Below are 21,521 nucleotides of genomic sequence, written 5' to 3'. Positions count from 1 at the left end.
GTGATTCAGGGATCCAATTGCATTCTGGGATGCACGGGGCACAGTATGAAAAGTTTGTAATGAAATATCTCTTACCGTGATTCATAATTTTTTTAACCTGTCGTCAAACTATCAATATGGTGACAAAGCACAATGGGAGACAATAAATGTACATGACAAACAAGAAGCTTTGCTGCGTGTACCGTATGATAATTTTAATCAAAATCAGCATCAATGATGACCTCTAGCTGTGACTACCATGCAAGCATTTCATGGCGTGTTTTGCGAGATCCACCGACTGTGACGTTACTCGGCCTTGCAGGAGAAAGATGCCACACCCTCCATGGTGCAATGCATGCCATCTGGACAGGAGGCGCTGCTGCACTCATAGGGAGCCATCCGGTTGGCGGATGCTGGATCTAGATGTGCAATCAAAATTTAATAGCAGTGACTCGGGTGTTTGGGGTGAACTATACTTTTGATATCAAATATTGTACCTCGTGAATAAATCCATCCATGGTCTTGAAACTATAGAATACAGATTATGTGAGCCTGTACAAAAGGTAAACATTTGTACTTAATCTAATGGCTTCGAAATTTCAATTGTTACACCTTTTTCGTTAATTTGAAAATTAAATCATTTTATTTGTTATTGACTTGTCGGGATAATTCGTCAACTTAAAACAAAATGTCAATGTCACCATACATGTATAAGCGATTTTACATGTATAAGCTAATTTAGCGATTAGATATAGTCGGTTATGGGTTTTAGAAAATGTTTACATGTATGGCACAATTTCTAGACTCTAATCAGTCTTAATATAGCAAAATCTCTACTCACCAGTGCAGAGGAAGTAAAAGATTTGATCTTCGCAGGTCCAACCATATGGACATTGGACTTGGGAGCACCAGCCCGGAGCTAAACAGAGATGAGGGAAAAGTTGTAATTTTTTTTGTATGGTAAAGCTCTGATGGCTATAGCATTTTCTTTGTAAGAGTTGAAGAAAGTATACGTGCTATACAATCGTACCTGTGTCACAATTGGCGCCCTGGAATCCACTGAGACAGGCGCAGCTATAGGAGTTGATACCGTCCTGACAGCTTCCGTCATATTGGCACGGGTTGGATGCACACTCGTCGATGTCTGTTCAGATATGTTTTAATTTAAATATAAGTATAAGTACGAAAAATACAATTATTTGCAGAGATTAGAATGCGCGATTTTCAATTTCATGTATTTTTTTCAGTCTTGGTGGATGTTTATCATCACTTCCGACCTTGGTATAATACTCCAGCTATCTTCCAAATAATTGCCCCGGATATAGCCATGAAATTCAACCTTTGACAAACTAACATTAAGGCGTACCCGCTACACTTCAAAGTTTTTTACTCTACCTTCAAAGAAGTTGCTTACAAGTACGCCCAGCGGTAATGAGTAAAAGTTGGGCTCCTAACTCTGACACAGATGATACCCAGGCGTTATATTTTGTATTCTATAGGCACCTTTGCAACATTCTTAACAACCGGAAATGAGATGAGATTAGACGACATAATACTCACTGATTTCACAGAGGTTTCCCCCGAACCCATCAGGACAGTCGCAGAAGATGGTGGTCTCGGCGAAACAGGAGGTGCAGTTCCCACCGTTCTGACAGACGTTTGGCTCACATAATTTCAGAGCTGAAACGGAGGATAATTAATTATTTTCCATTGTTCATTTGACTACCAATTGCTAACTGTTTTTCAAGAATTTTAATTACTTAAGCATCGTCTTAAAAATGTGACCTTCGAACGTTGACAGTTTGCTGAGGAGAAGGAGACACTGACGGTTGTGTGATGGAAAGTGAAGTAAGAAATGAAAAATTGATTCGCATTAGCCCCCGAAACTACAGGCTGGACAACCAACTAGCCCACGACTGAAAAGACTGTCATTCAAGTCGCTGGTACCGTGTTGCCAATGCAAAAACGGACCAGAAGGCCTAGGGCGCAAGCATATCGGGGGCCATGACTAAAATATCTGACTTCTACGGGTCGTACAAAAATGCAATGCAATTTGTCTTGTGATGGCTTTCATGTGATGAAATATAACAATTGCAACTAACGTACCAGACTGGCAAACGTAGTTGTGCTGTTCCGTGCACGGAGCTGTCTTTCCCAGGAAGTTGTCGGAGCTGTCCAGGAGAACACACAGGTCACAGGGAGCGGCGGGTTCACTGGCAGACCATTGGAAGGGGGCTGCTGTTAAAAGAATCAGCTAATGAAGATGTGTAACAGCCTTTGAAATATAAGCACACAGAGGTCTATGTCGGACAACAATTTTGCTCCGGTAAATATTGAGTTCAAACGTTAAACTTGGCTGTTAGCTGAGTGTATTAAGATATAAAAACATGTACAGCATAAGTAGACTGAAATTTGGTTTGATGTTAATAACTTAAAGGTACTGCAATCATACTTGAAAATGGAGAGCCATTGCTGTATAGAATGGTCAATGGTGCAGCTTTCATCGCCAGCCAGTTGGACACGCCGCTGCTGAATGCAATTGTGTCGGCGAGGAACCGCTGCTGTCCGTCATCGGTCACATCCACCATGTCTCCGTTCTTAGCCTGGCAGGCCTGTTTCGCCTCAATGTGGGTAGCGGCATCGTTTGAGAACTCGTAGCATTCTCCGGCAAAGGCCACTGGAATCAAAACATCGGAGATGAACTTTACGATGTATTTTCCCACCCTCCAAAGGACAATTTCAACTAAGTTAGATTATCGTAATATATCTTTTCAATGAAAGACGAAGGAGAATAAACTTTGTGGCTAGTCTACATCAACATTCTCTACGCATATTATAAATAAGCTGCTTTTATGTAAGGAATGAAGACATGATACCTGTTTCACAGTGTTTTCCCGTGGCATCTTTAGGACAGACACAGCTGTAGCCGCCCACGTGATCCAGACAGGTCCCTCCCAGCCAGCATGGGCTGCTCGCGCAATCGTCGATATCTGCGACAATAAAACACGGAGCGAGGCTCACATTTTATCAGCTACACGAAAGTGTCAAATCAGTTGTTATATATATGTATACATTATACATACATGTAACTATTGCTAAATTGCAATGGCATTATAAAGGTCCAAGTTACAACTAAGTTTTATTTCAACCCACGTTACGAGCCTACCTGTTTCACAGAGGGTCCCAGTATATCCAGGTGCGCACTGGCAGATGAAGCTGTTCACCCCGTCCTGACACGTAGCTCCATTCTGACAGGGGGCGCTGATGCACTCGTCTATATCTGTAAGAGTATCAAAACGTTTTGGAAGCGATCAAGCCATGGATGCAGCTATCCTTGTGTAATTAGACAATGCTAATTGATCACATTGTGTAAAGTATTAAGGGTATACCTTACGTAGAAATTTACCTTCACAGAAAGTCCCAGTATAACCAGGTGCGCACTGGCAGGTGAAACTGTTCATCCTGTTCTGGCATGTAGCTCCATTCTGACAGGGGGCGCTGATGCACTCGTCTATATCTGCAACTATTTTTTTTCAGAAGAGGTTAGGTTCGGAAATGGAGAAATTCAGGGTAGTTATTTTCGATTAACCGTTGCTATTTGTTGAGTACATCTGTTCATTTTCTTCTGAAGCCTATTTTTCACTCAGAGGGATCCATGGCCAGTGTAACGAGATGGAAAAGAAAAGTTATGCCACAAGCTTCCCAGAATTAAGACTAGCTGTAGGGTCATGCTCCTTGTCATTTTGAATCGTAGATTTGCCGACCGGAATAACTACCTTTCGCTTTACGGCTCGTTCCTACTTTCCATTTAAAGTGAAAAGAGAAAAAAAGAGACTATGTTTCTTTTCAGTAATATAAATAGGGTCTTTGTTGAAAAACGATAACTGATTTGGGTAAATTGATGATTCGAAATTCTACAATTTTGTCCAGCGTGAAAATAAGCGACACCAATAATACGCCCCCACCTGCACACAGGGCGTACATGTTGTTGTAGTTTGCTCCCTCCAGGTTGTAGGTGTGAGTCTCGTAGTCCACTCCCCAGGCGCTGTCATCACTCCGGCCAGGGATGTACACAAATGTGTCATCAAGGGGCTGACACCTGCTGCCGGCCCCGTCAGTAGTTCCGCACAGGTTTGCCGAGAGGACCTTGTGGGTATAACAGCTGACACCGGCGGCGTCGTACGTGATGCAGTCTGAGGTCCAGTAGCTGCTGTATGTACAACCGTCTCTTCCTGACCAGACGCACGGGTACCTCATCCCCGCTGCCTGACAGGTCGCTTTGACGTTGGCGCCGGTCATCTGTCCTGAGGCCTGGACTTTGTAAAAATTCCAGGTGTCGATCGTGGTCAGGTATTCTTGGCCTTAGAAGAGTGCAAAATCACCGGTTAATGTTTCAAAGGTTACAACTTGAATCTGTTCAGTTTGCCACATCATCATGATTTTTGTTTTAAATATAGGATTTATTAGGAAACAGAAGAGCTAGAACTATCAAGAATTGTTATTTATTTCCTTAACAACGTGCTTTTGTGTGACAAAACAGATGGAAGCGTAACCTCAGACTTAAGCGCACACTTGAAATACGGAAACAAATAATCAACTGTGTATGTTTTCTCGTATATCAATGCCTTTGTTAACATTTCTCCCCTACCCGTAATAAATTATGCATACTTGCAAATAAACAAATAAAACGAGAATTTGATGAACTACTCCTATCTACAGCAAGAATTGGTCTATCACATACCACCAGCTTAGCTAAAACTGCATTAAAGCTGATCTGACAGTAATGATGTTTGTTCAGCTCGATGATAATTCTTTAATACATACATGATATTAGTACTTGATAATAGTTAGAAATTCTGTTGCCTGATATGCTAATTGTCCTGAGGAAATAAGCATACATGTCATACCCACCTACTGACAAGTCCGTCCAAGCGATCAAGGTTACGACGAAGAGCAGAAACTTCCACATTTCTACCATATGGTGGGTTGAGTCCAGACTATATAATGTGTGTGGCTTGTTATGTTCGGTGCGATGCAGTTTATGCCTTGTCCCAAGGCCATGGGAACCACACAGCTGTGGTAGCGTGCGTATTCCAGTGGTTAGCGATCTTGCCTCTGGAACTAGAAGCCCCGGGTTCGATCCCGGCTGTGTCGCTCACCCGACATGCACGCTACCGGAAAGGGTCGCAGTCCCTATTAGGACCGGACGTTAAGCCGTGGTCCACTGTTCATTGTGCTTGTCGAAAAGAGCTAGGGGAATTTTCCCGATGCAATGAACCTCTAAATACTGTATATAGCGTCTGTATTCTCTGTCAGTTAGGCCCCCATTCCACTGGGACGGCGATCTCACGGCGATCTCACGGCGACCTAAAGTTGTCCAGATCGCCGTGAGAGTGCCGAACTCCTGGAAAATGTGCTCAAGTGGAATCTCTACGGCGACCCTTGCGCGCTCTTAGCGCGACCAAAATGTCAAATGTCAGCAACGTTTTATGAGCGACCAAAGATTTCACAGATCCCTCAATTAATTCCAGAGATAACGAACGAATTTTTTAAATGTTTTGTGTGCTTTTTTGTCTTCTCAGTCAAACCTTCACCTCTTGCATCATATATGAATGATAAAATCAAGGGGAAAACAGATTCAATTTTGGTCGCTGCATGGTCGCTCAGTGTGTGTCTTAAGTTATATATAAGTTCAACTAGTTTTTTCTGTGTTGTCTGTCATGCACACTGTTTGCAATAAATATATTTGATCATTCTTCGCTATATCAGAAACGTAAATCACAGGATTTTGAAACGCCTTTTGAACCACTGACATTAAGAATTGGAAGGATTTTGATTTGAATGGAAGCAAGTAGTTGTAGTTATTCGTCAATTTGTATCACCCATGAGCAAAACTATGATTTGACCACAAAATTCCTAGAAATTCAAGATACACCACTTCAAGAATGAAATAAGTTTGAACTACAGATAAGACCATTCAATCCTTGAGCGCTCGCTGCGGCCCTTTGATCCCTTGCTGCGGCCCTTTGATCCCATCGCCTTCCTCGGCGATCTCACGGCGATTGTTTTGGACCTGTCCAAAACCATCGCCGAGGTGACAGCGTTTTTTCCTAGGGAATATGGTGTTGAAGTTTGCATTACTTATTTTGTGACTTAAATTACTTTCTTGTTAAAATTCCCATTCTTTAATCCTTTTGGTTCTCCGTTTTGCTGCTTTCTAAACAGTACATGTAGAATACTCTACGGAGTCTGTTCACCCCACATGAGACAAATATGTTGCTTCTTTATGGCGTTTTCCAACATAGTCAAGGGTAAATCGGAGTCTTCTTAAGCTACACGTAGCAGGCTGAAATGCTGCAGTTTAAGATGTCCTGTATGTCGCTGTATCATATTATGTCAACTCTGGGTTTTAACGACTGGTTCCCATGTACACGCTAGCGGTTGCTACATTACTATGTACTTATTTATGGGAATAATCATGAAACGTTTTTAATGAAGCATAGGACCACAATTAGAATTTTCCATGCATCTCTTCAAGGCAGGCGTCCTGAAATCTATAGTCAAAACCTTTTTTTTCTCAAAACTCAAACAGCAGTTCGCACAAATAGTTCAATGACCTGACGTATGGTGTCTATCACGCGCTGACCCTCGACCCCTGCCTGTTGAACCAAGAACATAGAGAGTCCACAGTCCATTATTTTGTGACGACGCCAGGATATATAGTCATATATTCAGTCATATAATAATTATCGTGTTTTCGACAATTACAATATATCAATGTGAATTGTTTTGCATTAGATTTTGCGTGTTTGGAAATAGACAGGTGTATAAGAGGGCCCGGGGCAATCTCTGACGCAGTGCATTATTCCGTTTGATTTAACAAAGACGTGAATTTTTATGCACAGTAACCACATTTAGGTACCAATTGCAACTCAATTATGATGATGATGACGACGTCGACGACAATGACAAGTTTAAATGAAGAAATGAAATGAAACTATGAAAGTGACATGATACATACAAATCATAATAACAAGGCATTTAAGCTACACTTGTGAACATTTTGGGCTTTCAAAGAATGTCAAAAGCCTCCAAATCACTTTTACAGGTATAGTATGATAATGTTTTTCCGAACGGAGAGTCGTTAACAAGATCAATATCTAAAACGAGCCAAAAGCACTATACTAATTGTACCTGTTAATTTCTGTGACCCAGGAGATACACCAACAAACCCTGACCCGCTAACCCGCCTGTTGACACACGTACCTCAGGAGTCTGTAACGGTCTACTGCTTCCTCCGGCTGCCGGAGAAAACATCATTAGATCAATGCACAGGTTGTGACAGAGCAGCTTATGTTGTGATGTGTATCTCGTAATACATATGTTCGAATCTAAATGATCAAAACATATTCATTGACACGTTTGGTTAAAAAATCAAACGAGTCCCATGCCAAGATCTGAAAATGCTACCTGTAAATGTAAACTTTTCATGACTCTGCTGCTACTCTAACAAAACCCTGACCCGCTAACCCGCCTGTTGTCACACGTACTTCAGGAGTCTATGACGGTCTACAACTCCCTCCGGCTGCCGTAGAAAACATCACTCGATCGATGCACAAGTTGTGACAGAGCAGTGCAGGTAGTCTTGTAGTAGCTAATTTTGAATGATATGACCACGCGAATGGAAAAATTAAAAACAATCGTTAAGTTTTTCAATAGACACCTTTAAAAGTCTCCCCTTGTGCAGCGAAACCTTGTTGAAATACACCAGAAACCTTATTAGACCAAACGGATACGGTCAGTATAAAGAGCTTAGTCAAGCCTCTGTTGCATGTCACACGGCAATTTTGAGTTTACCCCTCATCTTATTCTTCGTGTTCCATATGTTATTTCTGCACTTTTAACATTACAGCTGTTGTTAGTCACATACGCTGGACTTGTCATTGCCCAAACGCTGCCAACGTTACCTGTAACCTTTCCATGTCCCTCCCACTATTCCAACCAACCATGACCCCTAACCCTGTCTGTGGACTAACCTACTTCATCAGGCTATATTGGTGCACAACAACCTCCGCCTGCCGGTAAATACGTCATCTGGGAAATAGACAGGCGGATGAGGGGCACAGTCGATCCATGATGCTGTGGATTATTCCCTCATTGATAGAGCAAACTGAAGGCTTCATCCTACAAGCTACTACTAATATTAATAATACTATTATTTTATTCAGGAGTCTATAACGGTCTACTGCTCCCTCCGTTTGCCGTCACTCCATCAATACACAGGTTGGGACAGAGCAGCTATGGCAGTCATGTTGTGACCTGTTTTAGATGATTTAATCGCGCGGAAGAAAAGACTCAATATCAAAGTACGACATGGATTCATAGGCGCATCTTTTCCCCTCATTTTGACAACTCTTGATAAAAGCAAATTCCCTACGTCTGTTTTAAGTTCAAGCCTTTGCCAATTGTTATATCTTTTGCGTTATTTTTCAAATTGAAATCTGATTTCTTTTGAATAATACAATTATCTCCAAATGCATCATTTTGAACCTCATTTACCAATAATACCAAACAACTCAAGTACACATACTCGTTAGATTGGCAAGATCTGGAAAGTTCCATTCAGCTCCAGACGCTCCAAACATGTTACTCAATAGCTATCTTGCAAAACGCTCCTTTGAAATAATCTACACATTATAGATTTTAAACAGTGTACTTGTAAAAAAAAAAGATCTGATCTTGTCTCCTGTGCCCATGCCTTAATTCAAGCAACTGAGATACAGATCGATCTTAAACTCTGTCGATGTCCCTGCTTCTACTCCAATAGACGCTGGCCCGCCAACCTGTTGGCACACATACTTTTAAAAATGCTTTGGTCCCATGCATTTCCAATCCGGGGCCCGGCCGGGCTGTTTGCGAAAAAAAGGCATATGAAAAAAGATTCATGTACACAATATATGGTTAGGAATAATTTGTTAACGTTTTGTGTCTTTTGTGACATTTTATATCATATTTTTCGTTCCCACAAGCTGCCCGGTCCGGCCCCGGGTTAGAAATGGGACCAAAGCATTAGGAGTGTATAGCGGTCTACATCACCGATGTTGCGTATAAACTTAAGATGACCTGTCGCTACTCCAACAAACCCTGACCCGCTAACCTACCTGTTGACTCACGTACTTCAGGAGTCTATAACGGTCTACTGATCCCTCCGGTTGCCGGAGAAAACGTCATTCGATCGATGAACAGCCCAGGTTGGTTGTGACAATGTAACGTATTTTGAATGATATATTGCGCGAATAGCATACTAAAAATCACATAGGACATTGTTTTCAGATGCACAAACTTTCTTTGTATTCAATCCAACTCCAAACGTTATGAATTCAACCCCATTTGCTTATACCAGAAAGATCACAAAGAAGTATTCGTTAGCATGTTGTATAAAATATTTGCACTAAACGAGCACTTTGAATGGTGGTTGTACGTAGGGAAGTCCGTTCACATAGATTCACTAACTCACTCACTCTCGCCCATAGCTTAGTAAGCCGTCGGGGCAGCAAAGCGAAGATTATAGAGGTATTATTCAGTATTTTTAGCAAATGTCAGCGTGCGATTAACGTTTCCCTAGCATCAAAAATGCTATACGATTTATACAGTTCTTGTTTCTCTGTAGCAAAATAAGCTTAAGCGCAGGGTGCAGCTTATCTAGAGAAAGCCATGTTTCCTATATGTGATTCTTAAAAGATAGCCTTTTTACAGTGGCCATTGTTAATTATTGACCTATCATAATTAAAGGCATAGACGGCCACTTTTTCAACCTGACCACCTGGCGATGGCGACCGCTTTTTCTCGGTCCCGAAAATTCTCCCTATAGGCACAAGCATTAAACTTCCTGCTCAAGGCGACCACCTGTCCAACGCGACCGCGGCCGGCACGAATTGGGTCAGCACGGAGCCCAATACCTACCCCAAAAAAATGTTTTTGACCTTGACAAACGAAATTTTATCGAATGGACATCGACAAAGTGCTTCCGTAAAAAAATTACAAAGATTTGTGAATGATTTTAATATAACAAAATACTAATCGTTGTATGCCCGCAGTAATTGTGTAATCTATGCAGTATATGTTAATTAAAGCTTCTAGTTCGGTTTGAAAGTCAAAACAATTATATATGACTGGTTTATTTGCAACACACATACCATCGCAGCCTTGTAGGCTGAATTGGTGTATGAGACATGATACATTAAAATTCGTTCAATGACTGTACACTTCGCACAATAACATTGTAACACTACACTTCATTAAAAAAAAACTACAATTCATTCAATAAGTCCACGCTAAAAGGTAAGGTAGTATTTCTAAATCTAGAAGTTCTGCATCTGAACTGTGTGAAGTTGTCCTTTGACCTAATTATGTGGCACATTGCGTCCCAAAGTCAGATATCACAGAAATCATTATCCATTTCTTATGTTTTGCATTTTACTCTTTCTGGGCACACAGGTGAGAAAAACTGTTATTTCAATGTTAATTCTATATATAATTCCAAGCTAAAACGACAGATAAAGATGACTAAGAAATTGTAGGCATTAGTGCATCTTTTATTCTTTTTAACGTCCTGTCATTATTTCTTGTGTGCTGAATACGTTCTGCAGGTAAGATGGCCACGGAGGTCACACGGATCTGCAGGAGAAAGATGACGGCCCCTCCTCCTTGCAGTACATGCCGTCCGGACAGGAGGCGCTGCTGCACGCATAGGGCTCCGCCAGCCTGGTGCTGCCGGCTTCAGAAACTTTGAGAAAGAGAATATTGGAAAGGATTCATGCATATTCCCTTTGCATTTTCCACAATCCATCTTGATATAAACAAAACAAAACATAACAAAATAATTTTTAGAAATTAAGTCCACGTGGTTTACTTACCGAGGCAGGTGAAGTTGGTGCCGTCATCCTGGCAGGTCCAGTCAAACGGACAGGTCACAAGGGCACACCAGTCTACGTCTGAGGCAGAGACAACAAACACAAACGCGCGTCTCGTGTGGGCAATCTATGGGAGCTTTTGTTTTTACAGATTTGTCACCATCATAACCTATACTACTTAGTATACTCTATCACTTCGGCGGTGAATATATGAACGTTTGACCCCCAACACAAATTATAACACAGAACATTTTGTCGTTTTATGTGAGTACGTATAATTGTAATATTTCTGGTCTTCGTTGATAATAATTTCTTATGATTAATCTGCAATATATTATCAGTAATCTATTGCTCGTTATATATTTGTTCATTATGTTCTTGTCATCATTTGTTATACCTTTGCTAGTTATTTATCATACCACACTTGTACCATAATTGACATTTGTTAAGGTAAATAGAGGAGGGTCCCTAATAAGCCATGCGGGTTTCTTTTCTCCTCGTTTACGTTCTTTTAGATACTTTCAATTATTTCATTATTGATGTTTATATATGTGCGAATGAAAAAAAAAACGAAAAAAAAATGAAAAAAATCATACATTTTATTCGACACAAGTAGAAAAAAGCAATTATTCTCACCTGATTCACAATTGTCCCCGAGGTAACCAGGCGGACAGTTGCAACTGTAAGGGTTGACGTCATCCTGGCAGGTTCCTCCGTTCTGACAAGGATTGGAGGCGCATGCGATGTCTGTAAAAACAATGGAAATGATTTGTTACTTTTAGATATTTGGGAGACATTTGAGAAAATGCAAATTAATTGTAATGATCAAAACTTTAAACATCTATGTTCCCTATTAATGATGGTCATATATATGAAACATAAAGATGAAAAGATTTCAATTGCATTATCAAAAGTGATACCAGTTAAACCAGAAAGTCCATCAGAACTGAGTGGATATCTAATATATTGATGATTCAAATACTCACTGATCTCGCAGAACTTTCCCACGAACCCATCAGGACAGTCACAGAAAACGACGGACTCGCCGAAGCAGGAGGTGCAGTTTCCGCCGTTCTGGCACACGTTTGATCCACATGATTCGATATCTGAAAATATGATGAAGAATGTAAACACGTCATGGCTTGATATTGTTTGGCTTGATATTGTTTGTATCACCAACAGTATCACCGAGCGGCGTTTGGCACAATTATGCACACTCTGGCTATAGACATTTCAGGTCATATTTTAGTCTGATAAATCGACCTGTGCTAAAAAAAAATAAAAATAAAGGAAATTCTGGAGAAATATGTCAGACTTTATAGTCACCATGCATCAGCATTGGTGCCCATAGATTGATCGAAAGTAATCGAGCATAACAAGAGATGGCTGCAATTTACCCGACTGGCAGACGTAGTTGTGCTGTTCCGTGCATGATGTTGGTTCTATTTGAAAGCTGTTGGAGCTGTCCAGGACAACGCAAAAGTCACAATGGGCGGGGGGCTGAACAGCAGACATCTGTAGGGGACCTGCTGTTGAAAAAAAAGTTCATACACATAGAGTAAGAGCAAATGTATGCCGATTGATAAAATCGTGACACTATACATTGGCATAAAGTTGAAAGTACCTTGGTAATTCATGCATTCATTTTAGCGGGGCTTTTATTTCTTTGTGGTGGATGTTGTCGTGGTATTGAATTCACAGCTAACACAACTCTTTGGTGCAGTAGTAATACAATTGATATAGTTACGGATGAAATCACCTCTAACTTTTGAAGAGTAATAGTATTTAGCTACAAGGCGTAAGATTCCAAACAGCACAATAAAGTCTGTAATTTTTACTTTGGCTGATCTTATTTCCTCTGCTTCTTTATCAATTTCAATGTTTTAGATATCACTGGAAAGCTTCTGGTTTCTCCTTTCTTATGATACCAAACTCATTGTTGTAATCTCATGGAACGAGCACTAGGCCTTCTTTAATTCCTTGTGTTGTAAAAAGAAAGTGCCGAGCATACAATGTAATGGTAGCATTACCTTTTTATACATGAATGCTTTGTCTGCAACCTTGTTCTCTATCAACAATGCAGGTAATGAGATTTTACCTTTAGTCTTTGAAGAAATAGTTTATTTACTGCATTTAGACCATGGGGGCAAAAACATGCAAATAAGTAATTGCCATTGCCAGATTAAGATTAGTTGTACACAAACCTTGAACAACCGAGCCGTCACTGCAGGCGAGAATATATACATAAGACGAAGTTTGGAATCAATGAAATCTGTACACGGACCTTGGGCAACCGAACCATCGCTGTACTTGACAGTGTAAACTGGCTCCAGCTTCATCCCGAGCCAGCTGGAGTTCCCAGTCGTGGTCGCAATGCCATCAGTGATGAAGAGTTGCTGCTGCCCGTCCTTCACGTCCGCCAGGTGACCGTTCTCGGTACTGCAGGCCCGCTGAGCCTCAGTGTGGGAGAGAGCTTCGGCCGAGAACTGGTAGCATTGTCCGGAAAATGCAGCTGTAAACAGATGTGATCATATTCAGCATTCAAGAAAAATGAGAACGATACAAGTATTTTTTAAGTTAAAGTCTAGGTACGAAATGTAATATCCAAATAGATTGTATGTCACTAGTACAGTGCATGTACTTGGTGTTTGCAAAAAAAAACAATGTTTTACCGATTTCACACTTTTTTCCTTCGAAACCCTTCGGACAGATACAGGTGAAGTTTCTGAACCCATCCACGCAAGTCCCTCCGAACCAACAAGGACTGCTGGCACAGTCGTCCATAACTGAAAATTGCAAAAAGAAAACAAGCAGTAAAATTAGACAGTTGAAACTCTGAATTTTGTATCTAAAAACTAAAAGATATCAACGTACACTTAATTAGAAATGATTTTATTTCCATGCACTATAACTTAAGATACTGTCCATTTGTTAAGTTTTGAACGTGGTTTAACCGCTACTTTTATTTTCAACCCTTGATTTTAATTTTACAAAAAATGATATACCTTATCAGGCTGTTTGTATGAATATTGTTTAGAACTATAGGGGCAATAATAAACTCTGGCATGGGAAATGAAGGGGCTGGGAGTCACCAGAAACAAATGGAGAGCCTATGCCGAGAGCAGACCAGCCTGGCGAGCCCTATGCATGTCTGCAGCATCCTCGTTAAAGCAGGACCCATATCGCTCCACGTTACATCGGTCGCGGAATGGGCCCTGGTAAAAAGCTTCGGCACATATGGTTATGACGACGTCGCCACCAAAACAGCTTCAGCCAATCAGAGGGTTTGCTTCCTCTCATCGGAAGCCAACGCGCAAAGAACGCTGGGAAGCTATCGACCAATCATGTTACGTGTTACGGCTAGCTCATTAATTATTCATGAGCTACAACTGCCGTTTGTGCCAAATAAGGTCAGCTCATTAATTATTCATGACCAAGTCTCGTCGACCTGCCATAACCATATGTGGCGAAGCTTTTTACCAGGGCCCATTCCGCGACTGATGTAACGTGGAGCGATATGGGTCCTGGTTTAACGAGGATGGTCTGCAGCCGCCATGCATCAGACACTGATGCCTGCGAATGATTGATTGATGGGAAATGAAGGCGCAATTCCTCACTTTGATCGCAGTCGGTCCCCTCCCAGCCGTTGTCACAGCTACAGTTGTAGCCTCCAACGTTGTTATTGCAGGTTCCGTGTGCACATGGGGAGGACTTGCAGTCGTCAATTTCTAGTGAGTAATAACAGGAAAAACAGCACGCACAGAAATTATGGTAAATTGCTACCATAGACGGAAAATAAGATAGAGTGAGGTGGAGAAGGATGGTGGAGGATCTATTCATGGTACCCCAACGACCCCAGAAGAGGTCAAGGGATAGGTGAGGTGAGGTGAGACGGAAATGACTCCACTCTCCGCTGAGATATCGTGATGAAGAACACAAATCTTGTACAAAAAAGTGAACAGTACTAACGGGAAATGCCTTAGCATCGCACGTTTTGTACGCGCTGGAACTCACGGCGCTCTATCGCTGGTTGCCAGAGAGTGGTCAGGTTTTAATGAATGAATTTTGAACACATTCATCGAAAGAACATACTTGGACAAGAAATGCATTCATAAGGTTCATGATCCCTTTACACTCCAAGTTGCAAGCGGAAAACGCTGTGAGACGTCTTCGTGAATGTACGTTCTGATTTAGTGCTACGCTTTTTTAGTTTTGCTCGGCTTCGAATTAATGAAAATGAAATTAAGAAGATATAAATGAGGCTTGTAGTCTACTATATTCTAGCTTTCCTTTGCCTGGAGAATTGTCACGTTTTGCTAGACGTTATACTAAAAGCTCTACATTTCTAGCTCATCCCAGCTCATGTTTTCAAGGAAAATAGGCTACAACGTACTGTGTGCGTGGCTCGATGTACGTATTGAATGCGGCCCGACTGACAAAATCATTCCGAAAAAAATGACACTGTATACATTAACAACACTCCTTCTACTTATTGGAAAATATCTTCGCCATCTCTTTATTCAATTTTCTTTTCATAGACGGTACCAATCATATGTTAGAGCGTAACAAAATCTCTGGACCACGCTGGGCGTTGAATCGTTTCGCCACGTGGGCACCGGCCATCGCGGCCAGAAAAAAAGGCGGGAAAAAAATGTCGTCAGACGACAGCAATGTTTACGTTGTTTTCTTTGGTTGGTTTTCTACTAAAAAACATTTACAGACGCAAATTTTTAGTGTTTAATCAAGTTACATTTCTTATGTGTATGATAGTTGTATCTCTGCTTGGCACAGGTCGTATATTTTAGGGCCAGGCCGTCTAGAGAAGTGACCCAATGCTCAGCGCTACTGTCATTATTGTCAAAATTCTATTTTTCGGCAAAACAAGAAATGAATATGTACACATATGTTTTGAATGCAGCTGACAGCTATGTGCATGAACTTGGTTAAGTTACCTTCCTTATCAGCATATAGTCAGTGATCACAAATACGGCGAACTTATGCAAAATAAGACCAGTAAAAACAACTGAAAAACTGAAAGGAGACTTAAAAAAAGATTTAAGTTATATACAGAGCATCTTGGTGGCTGAATATAATTAATCAGGGTTATTCAATCTATTCTGATAGTCAGCATTTTATACCGTTTTGTCCAAGGCGAAAGAACACCAATAATGCAATCTCACCTGCACATACGGTATACTTGTTGCTGTAGTCTGTTCCCTCCAGGTTGTAGCTGTGAGTCTCGTAGTCCACTCCGTAAGCGCTGTCATCACTCTGCCAGTGGGGGATGTTCAGAAAGGTGTCATCAAGGGGCTGGCAGTATCGAGGGTCCTCAGTTCCACACAAGTTTGCCGAGAGGGCCCATAGGGTATTACAGTGGGTACCGTCAAGCGCGTCAAGCGTGATGCAGTCTGAGGTCCACCACTGGGTGCACTGACCTGTACCTAGGTTGTGGCACGGGTACCTCATCCCCGCCGCTTCACACGTGGCCTTGACGTTCGCATTGGTCATCTGTCCTGAGACCTGGACCTTGAAAAAATTCAAGTTGCCCACCGTCGTCAGGTATTCCTGGCCTTAAAAGAATATAAAATCACCAATGAATGTTTTAAGCGTTTTATGGACGCCTTAACAATTCATTTTCGTACGTCAACCAATTACCTATGATAGAGAAAACGTACTTAATACTGACTGTGCAATAAGAAAAATTTGCTGGAAATGCATATGTTATGAAGGGGGGAAAGAGCCCCCCTCCCCAACCCGTCCCAGATATCCCAAAGAAAACCAGTCTAGATAGGGTTAAACTACAGGTGCCAATGTGGAGACATGTAAGACGGACACAGGTATATCTTGGCCTTGACATATTGAAATACGTTACAACAGCAGAGCGTCCAGATTCGACCAAATATTTTTTTTTCTTTTAAACAAAGGAGTGTTGTGTTTAACGTACGAAAATTAGAATCAAGAGAGTTCCATAGCTGAGTTTCATATAACTTAAGGATTTCCTGTAAACAATTACTATTACAAACTGACATTTCATCTGATACGAAGGTTATACAATGTTGTTTCGGAAACCACAGGTGGTATCAGATCTGTTAAATACTATCGAGCTTGGCCATTGACAATTTTATGAAACAAAACAAGAATGAACTAAGTATCCAACACTGAGTTCCAACCAAATACATTAAACAGAGGAACATCCAATGTCAGCTCGTCTTTCAAACGCAATGCGATCAAAAACGTCAACAACCCCCCACCATTTCTGTTTCTGTGACGGCGTATGGGGACTGAAAATCTTATAATACAATGCCAATCGTCTCAATAGTAGTCCCGATACAAGATTCGGTAATGGCGACACAATCAATCTTATGTTCTTGTACAATAAATGATAATTCATTCAATGTCCTTTCCCCATATTCCCTTCTCTGTAGCACCTTTGTTCTAGCATCTGTTGTAAGTCTGTTTCTCTATTGTCTTTGATAAACTGTAAAGGCTACAACAAGAACACAGAACCCTGTGGTTGAACATCCTGCTCCATTTATGTTTAATATTTAGTTAAGAAATCAAGAGCAGATAATCCAAAAATAGCAGTTAACAGGTCTGACGTCACCTTGTGAGGAAATTAACGTACATGTCATACCCACCTACTGACGGGTCCGGCCAGGCGATCAAACCCACGAAGAAGAGCAGAAACTTCCCCATCTTTGCCATATGGTGAGTCCAGAATCTGGACAGTGTGTGAGGCTCGTTCTGTGCGCGGCAATTTATACTGTACACCAAGGCCATGGGAACCACACAGCTGACCGGTAGGAACGGGCGCTATTAATATTTTCTAGAGACAAAGTTTTTGACCTGTTTTTTGACCAGGCTATATTAATCCACAAGAACCCCCATCTGGAGGAGAATACGTCATATGGAAAATAGACAGGTGAGAGTACCACACTCGATATCTGAAGCAGTGTGTTATCAAATTGATGATGTAACAAAGACACACATACACAGTGCTTATAGTCTTTTTCCTGCAAACTTTCTATGGCCCTGCCACAACTCCAATAAACCCTGACCCGCTAACCTGTCTGTTGACACACGTACTTCAGAAGCCTGTAACGGTTTACAAACCCTCCTACGGTCGGAAAAAAGGCATCATTCGATCAATATATGTTGTAACAGAGCAACGCAGGCAGTCGTGTTGTGGCGTATTTTGAATAACACAAATGTGCCAGGTTTTCACACACGTTACTGTACTGGTAATATTTGAATACATTTTACACGCAGGAGCATAAGCTATACGACTGTGCGAATTTCAGTCACTTGCGTTCATTCAATTATGATGTTATTTCTTTTAACCCTTTTGGTATCTCCGACTGTTGTGTGTTTGGTATGATAACCAAACTAGGTCAAAGGCAACATTTGGAATGGTCAATATTGCTTGTGAGGGGGTGATTTTGGCTTATTCTAACCAAAATGAGGAAAGGTTTATTCAGAATACAGTATTTACAAACAAACAGCATACTGACGTGCAACCTTGCTGGTAGACTGAATGGCGCTGTTGCCAACAAAATATTTTGAGCTCATGTACCGTGTCATCCCTGGTAAAAAGTTTTTAATTTGTAGAGACTCGTAGCTTAGCATTAATACAAAATACATCCCTAATATACCCCATCATACACGTTGGAACACCAAAATGGCTAAGGGATTTAATTTAGTCTATTGGGCAAATTTCTTTGAGACGATGGAGCTACAAATCAATAAACTATTTCGATGACCCAGCCGCTACTCCAACAAACCCTGACCCGCTAACCCGCCTGTTGGCACACGTACGTCAGGAGTCTATAACGGTCCATAGTTCCCTCCGGCTGCTGGAGAGAGGGGCATCTAGAAGAACCTGGTGGAACAACATATGAACGCCATAAGTAAATTTTACCAAGCCAATAACCGTTTGATAACAAGCATTTGGCTTCTATGTAAGATGTTATGTCTTTCTCTAAGGAATATGATATCGTCATGAAAGTTTGTATTACTTATTTTGTGACTTAAATTAGCTCCTTCTTGAAACGCCCATTATTTAATATTCCAGTTCGCTGTTTTACTGTTGTTCAATTAACACATAGACTACTCGATGTAGTAGCTATTCATTATTGCGTTTCCCCACATTATCAAGGGTAGCTTGGAGTCTTCTTCAGAACGTGTAGCCGTTGTCAAGCCAAATTCATGAGCTTGCTAAATACGTGAGAGGTCAGCTACTGCACACGAGCACGACACTTGGTGGGGGGTCCAATGTATGTGAGAAAAGTACTCTCAGAGCAAAACATTCTTTGGACGTGGTAATATTCAAGTAAAAGTCTAACCCTAACCCTAACAATAACTCAAAACCCTTTCCCTAATCCAAATCCTAACCCTAGCCCTTATCTTAACCCTAACTCTACTTGTAAATCTTCCCCTCCCCCGAGCGACCCCAGCCCTAACTCCACACAGGTGCTCCTCTTGCGTATACCGGACAACTCCCCACTCACGTATTTGGTAGCTCAATAATTTGGCTGTACACCGGCCGAAATGCTATAGGTTTGAAACGTCCTCTGGGTCGCCTTTTCATATAATGCCTACTCGATCAGAATAACGCAGCTGCGTTTCAACGCCTGGTTCCCATATACACGATGGGGTTGATTGCATTATCCTTGCTAAGGTGAAGAATCTTTGATTGATACCTAAGTCAAATAGCATAGAGCACTATAGAATATAACAGTGTCACCATGTATCCAACCGCAGACCCCATTCTGCAATGTGTCACCAAAGCCCCTATCTAACTGCACCCGCGGCACGTTGGCACGTTGGCGACCTCGCTGCATTCTAAACTGGATTTGTGTTACCCTTGCCTTTATGATGTGAATATATCACGCAAAACGTACGTCGACAACAAAAGACACACACACTAAGACACACACACACACACACACACACACACACACACACACACACACACACACACGAACACACACAAAAACGTAAAAAGCTTCGTTTTTCATCAACGAAACTCATTGAGCGCGCTGCCAAATCGCTCGGTCGCAGCGAGGTCGCCAACGTGTCGCGGGTGCGGTGAAATAGGGGCTTAAAACTATAGCTTTTATCACTCAAAGCACAAACGGTAAATCACACACACAGCTCAATAACCTAGATCATCGTGTCTGTCCCTGTCCACCAAATCCTGCCTCTTGACAAGAGACTGCAAAGTCCACTGCTTCCTACGCCGGTATAGAGGTGTGGGCGCGAGGCAACAAAGTCAAATAATAGTTGCTCATATAACAGTAACATGTACCATGTCACCTGTTACTACACCCGTGACTTTATTACAGTTTACGTATGTCAATGCTTGATTGTTGTCGTTTGATCTGAAGTTGTAAGACCAGTTTTGTGCCAGTAAGTATAATCTGATAAGTTTGATTTTTTTTCAAATAGTGTAAACTGCCATTTCAAGGAGATACTGGTAATAAAGGATGGTGTATGTAACGGAAATTTATAAAATTGTCGGGGAAGACCTTACTGAACGAAAAAAAGACCAGCGGTATTTGGGGATGAAATTTGTTAATGATTCACCTCAGAAACTTTCAAATACCATGCTAGCGAAAAAAGGTATTATAACAAAAAGACGAGTCAAGATAACAAAGGACGATTTTCGATTTGCTTTAACTTTTATTTGTCCCACGTGCTTTGCATTTTTTTCAGTCTGCTTCACCACGTAGGAGTTTCACGTCGGACGAACCCTGAATCTACCCGGCTCTGCAGGAGAAAGATGCCGGCCCCTCCTCCTTGCAGTACATGCCGTCCGGACAGGAGGCGCTGCTGCACTGGTAAGGCTCAGACATCCTGGTTGTCCCGGCTACATAGAGAGAACATTGGAAATTGTTGATAGTCTATACATATGTATTGGAGCTTGCTTTTTTATCATTTAGTCGAGCGAAATTCTTGCAACAATGATTATAAAAACATCATCCTTAAGGGTCACAAAAATGACAGATCTTGAAACACTTTTAGGGAAACCAGAAATTGTCACTTCGATAAATAAAGGGAGCATAGTCTGCTGAAACTTGTTAATTCATTATCTAAGATGTAAATATGTAAAAAAAAAAATGTTATGGCAGAGATTCCTTCTAACTGTGGAATTTACCGAGACAGATGAAATGGTTGCCTCGGTCTTCACACTGCCAGTTGAACGGACAGGAGACTTCAGCACATAGGTCTAGATCTGGAGAACAAAACGATGATCGAAGAAGGTGAAATAAACTTATCTCATAATCATCATCATGAGTCGTGAGAGTATCACGGATGAACGTCACCCTCCTCCTCCAGTCCTCCCTGTCCTCCATTGTCCTCTAAACTAATCTCCAAGCAGATCTACACGGTACACCGAAAATATATATGCTAGCCAGAGAAGCTCCTGTCAGCCAGACAAGCTCCAGTACAGTGCGGACTGGAGCTTATCTGGCTGACAGGAGCTTCTCTGGCTAGCATATATATTTTTGGTGTACCGTGTAGATCTGCTTGGAGATTTACTCTAAGCATCTCTCAGGTACCTGCTAAAGCCCTTATCTCACTGGAGCCCGGCACGCTGGCGACCTCGCTACGATCGGGCGATTGGCA

General features: G+C 41.5%; 2 protein-coding genes and 1 long non-coding RNA gene across 4 annotated transcripts; all 3 read right to left on the bottom strand.

Annotated features, from left to right (window-relative positions):
* Positions 1-194: 194 nt before the first annotated feature.
* Positions 195-5,238, bottom strand: LOC136429162 (fibropellin-1-like). Its single transcript, XM_066419041.1, has 11 exons — positions 4,891-5,238; positions 3,945-4,340; positions 3,386-3,502; positions 3,146-3,259; positions 2,856-2,969; positions 2,432-2,656; positions 2,086-2,217; positions 1,540-1,659; positions 1,010-1,123; positions 821-898; positions 195-398 (listed from the first exon to the last, which is right to left on the bottom strand). The coding sequence occupies exons 1-11, from the start codon at positions 4,955-4,957 to the stop codon at positions 286-288; spliced, it is 1,590 nt and encodes a 529-aa protein (XP_066275138.1). The 5' UTR covers positions 4,958-5,238; the 3' UTR covers positions 195-285.
* A 5,315-nt stretch (positions 5,239-10,553) lies between these two features.
* On the bottom strand, positions 10,554-17,669 carry LOC136429683 (fibropellin-1-like). 2 transcript variants are annotated; one of them, XM_066419620.1, is made up of 10 exons: positions 17,531-17,669; positions 16,073-16,462; positions 14,510-14,620; positions 13,565-13,678; positions 13,177-13,404; positions 12,290-12,418; positions 11,879-11,998; positions 11,529-11,639; positions 10,896-10,973; positions 10,554-10,765 (listed from the first exon to the last, which is right to left on the bottom strand). In XM_066419620.1, exons 1-10 carry the CDS (start codon positions 17,595-17,597, stop codon positions 10,647-10,649), a joined length of 1,467 nt encoding a protein of 488 aa, XP_066275717.1. In that variant the 5' UTR covers positions 17,598-17,669; the 3' UTR covers positions 10,554-10,646. The 2 variants fall into 2 exon arrangements, with proteins under 2 accessions (XP_066275717.1, XP_066275716.1); XM_066419619.1 differs by having other exon boundaries at positions 12,290-12,421; positions 17,531-17,667.
* Positions 17,670-20,548: 2,879 nt separating this feature from the next.
* LOC136429710 (uncharacterized) lies at positions 20,549-21,129 on the bottom strand. The gene is made up of 2 exons (XR_010754794.1): positions 21,049-21,129; positions 20,549-20,760 (listed from the first exon to the last, which is right to left on the bottom strand). It is a non-coding gene; the product is annotated as an uncharacterized lncRNA (long non-coding RNA).
* Positions 21,130-21,521: the final 392 nt, after the last annotated feature.

This window comes from Branchiostoma lanceolatum, chromosome 3 (assembly GCF_035083965.1).
Source record: "Branchiostoma lanceolatum isolate klBraLanc5 chromosome 3, klBraLanc5.hap2, whole genome shotgun sequence".
In the NCBI taxonomy this organism is placed as follows: domain Eukaryota; kingdom Metazoa; phylum Chordata; class Leptocardii; order Amphioxiformes; family Branchiostomatidae; genus Branchiostoma; species Branchiostoma lanceolatum.
This window is presented reverse-complemented; position numbering and strand designations above follow the sequence as displayed.

Coding starts and splice junctions, on each gene's coding strand:
- LOC136429162 (XM_066419041.1), bottom strand. CDS start 4,957: ATGGTAGAAATGTGGAAGTTTCTGCTCTTCGTCGTAACCTTGATCGCT. Junction 2,970..3,145: donor TGGGACCCTCTGTGAAACAG/GTAGGCTCGTAA, acceptor TTATTGTCGCAG/ATATCGACGATTGCGCGAGC. Junction 399..820: donor CTTTTACTTCCTCTGCACTG/GTGAGTAGAGAT, acceptor TTGCACATCTAG/ATCCAGCATCCGCCAACCGG.
- LOC136429683 (XM_066419619.1), bottom strand. CDS start 17,597: ATGGCAAAGATGGGGAAGTTTCTGCTCTTCTTCGTGGGTTTGATCGCC. Junction 14,621..16,072: donor CAAGTATACCGTATGTGCAG/GTGAGATTGCAT, acceptor ATTACTCACTAG/AAATTGACGACTGCAAGTCC. Junction 13,405..13,564: donor AGGAAAAAAGTGTGAAATCG/GTAAAACATTGT, acceptor ATCTGTTTACAG/CTGCATTTTCCGGACAATGC.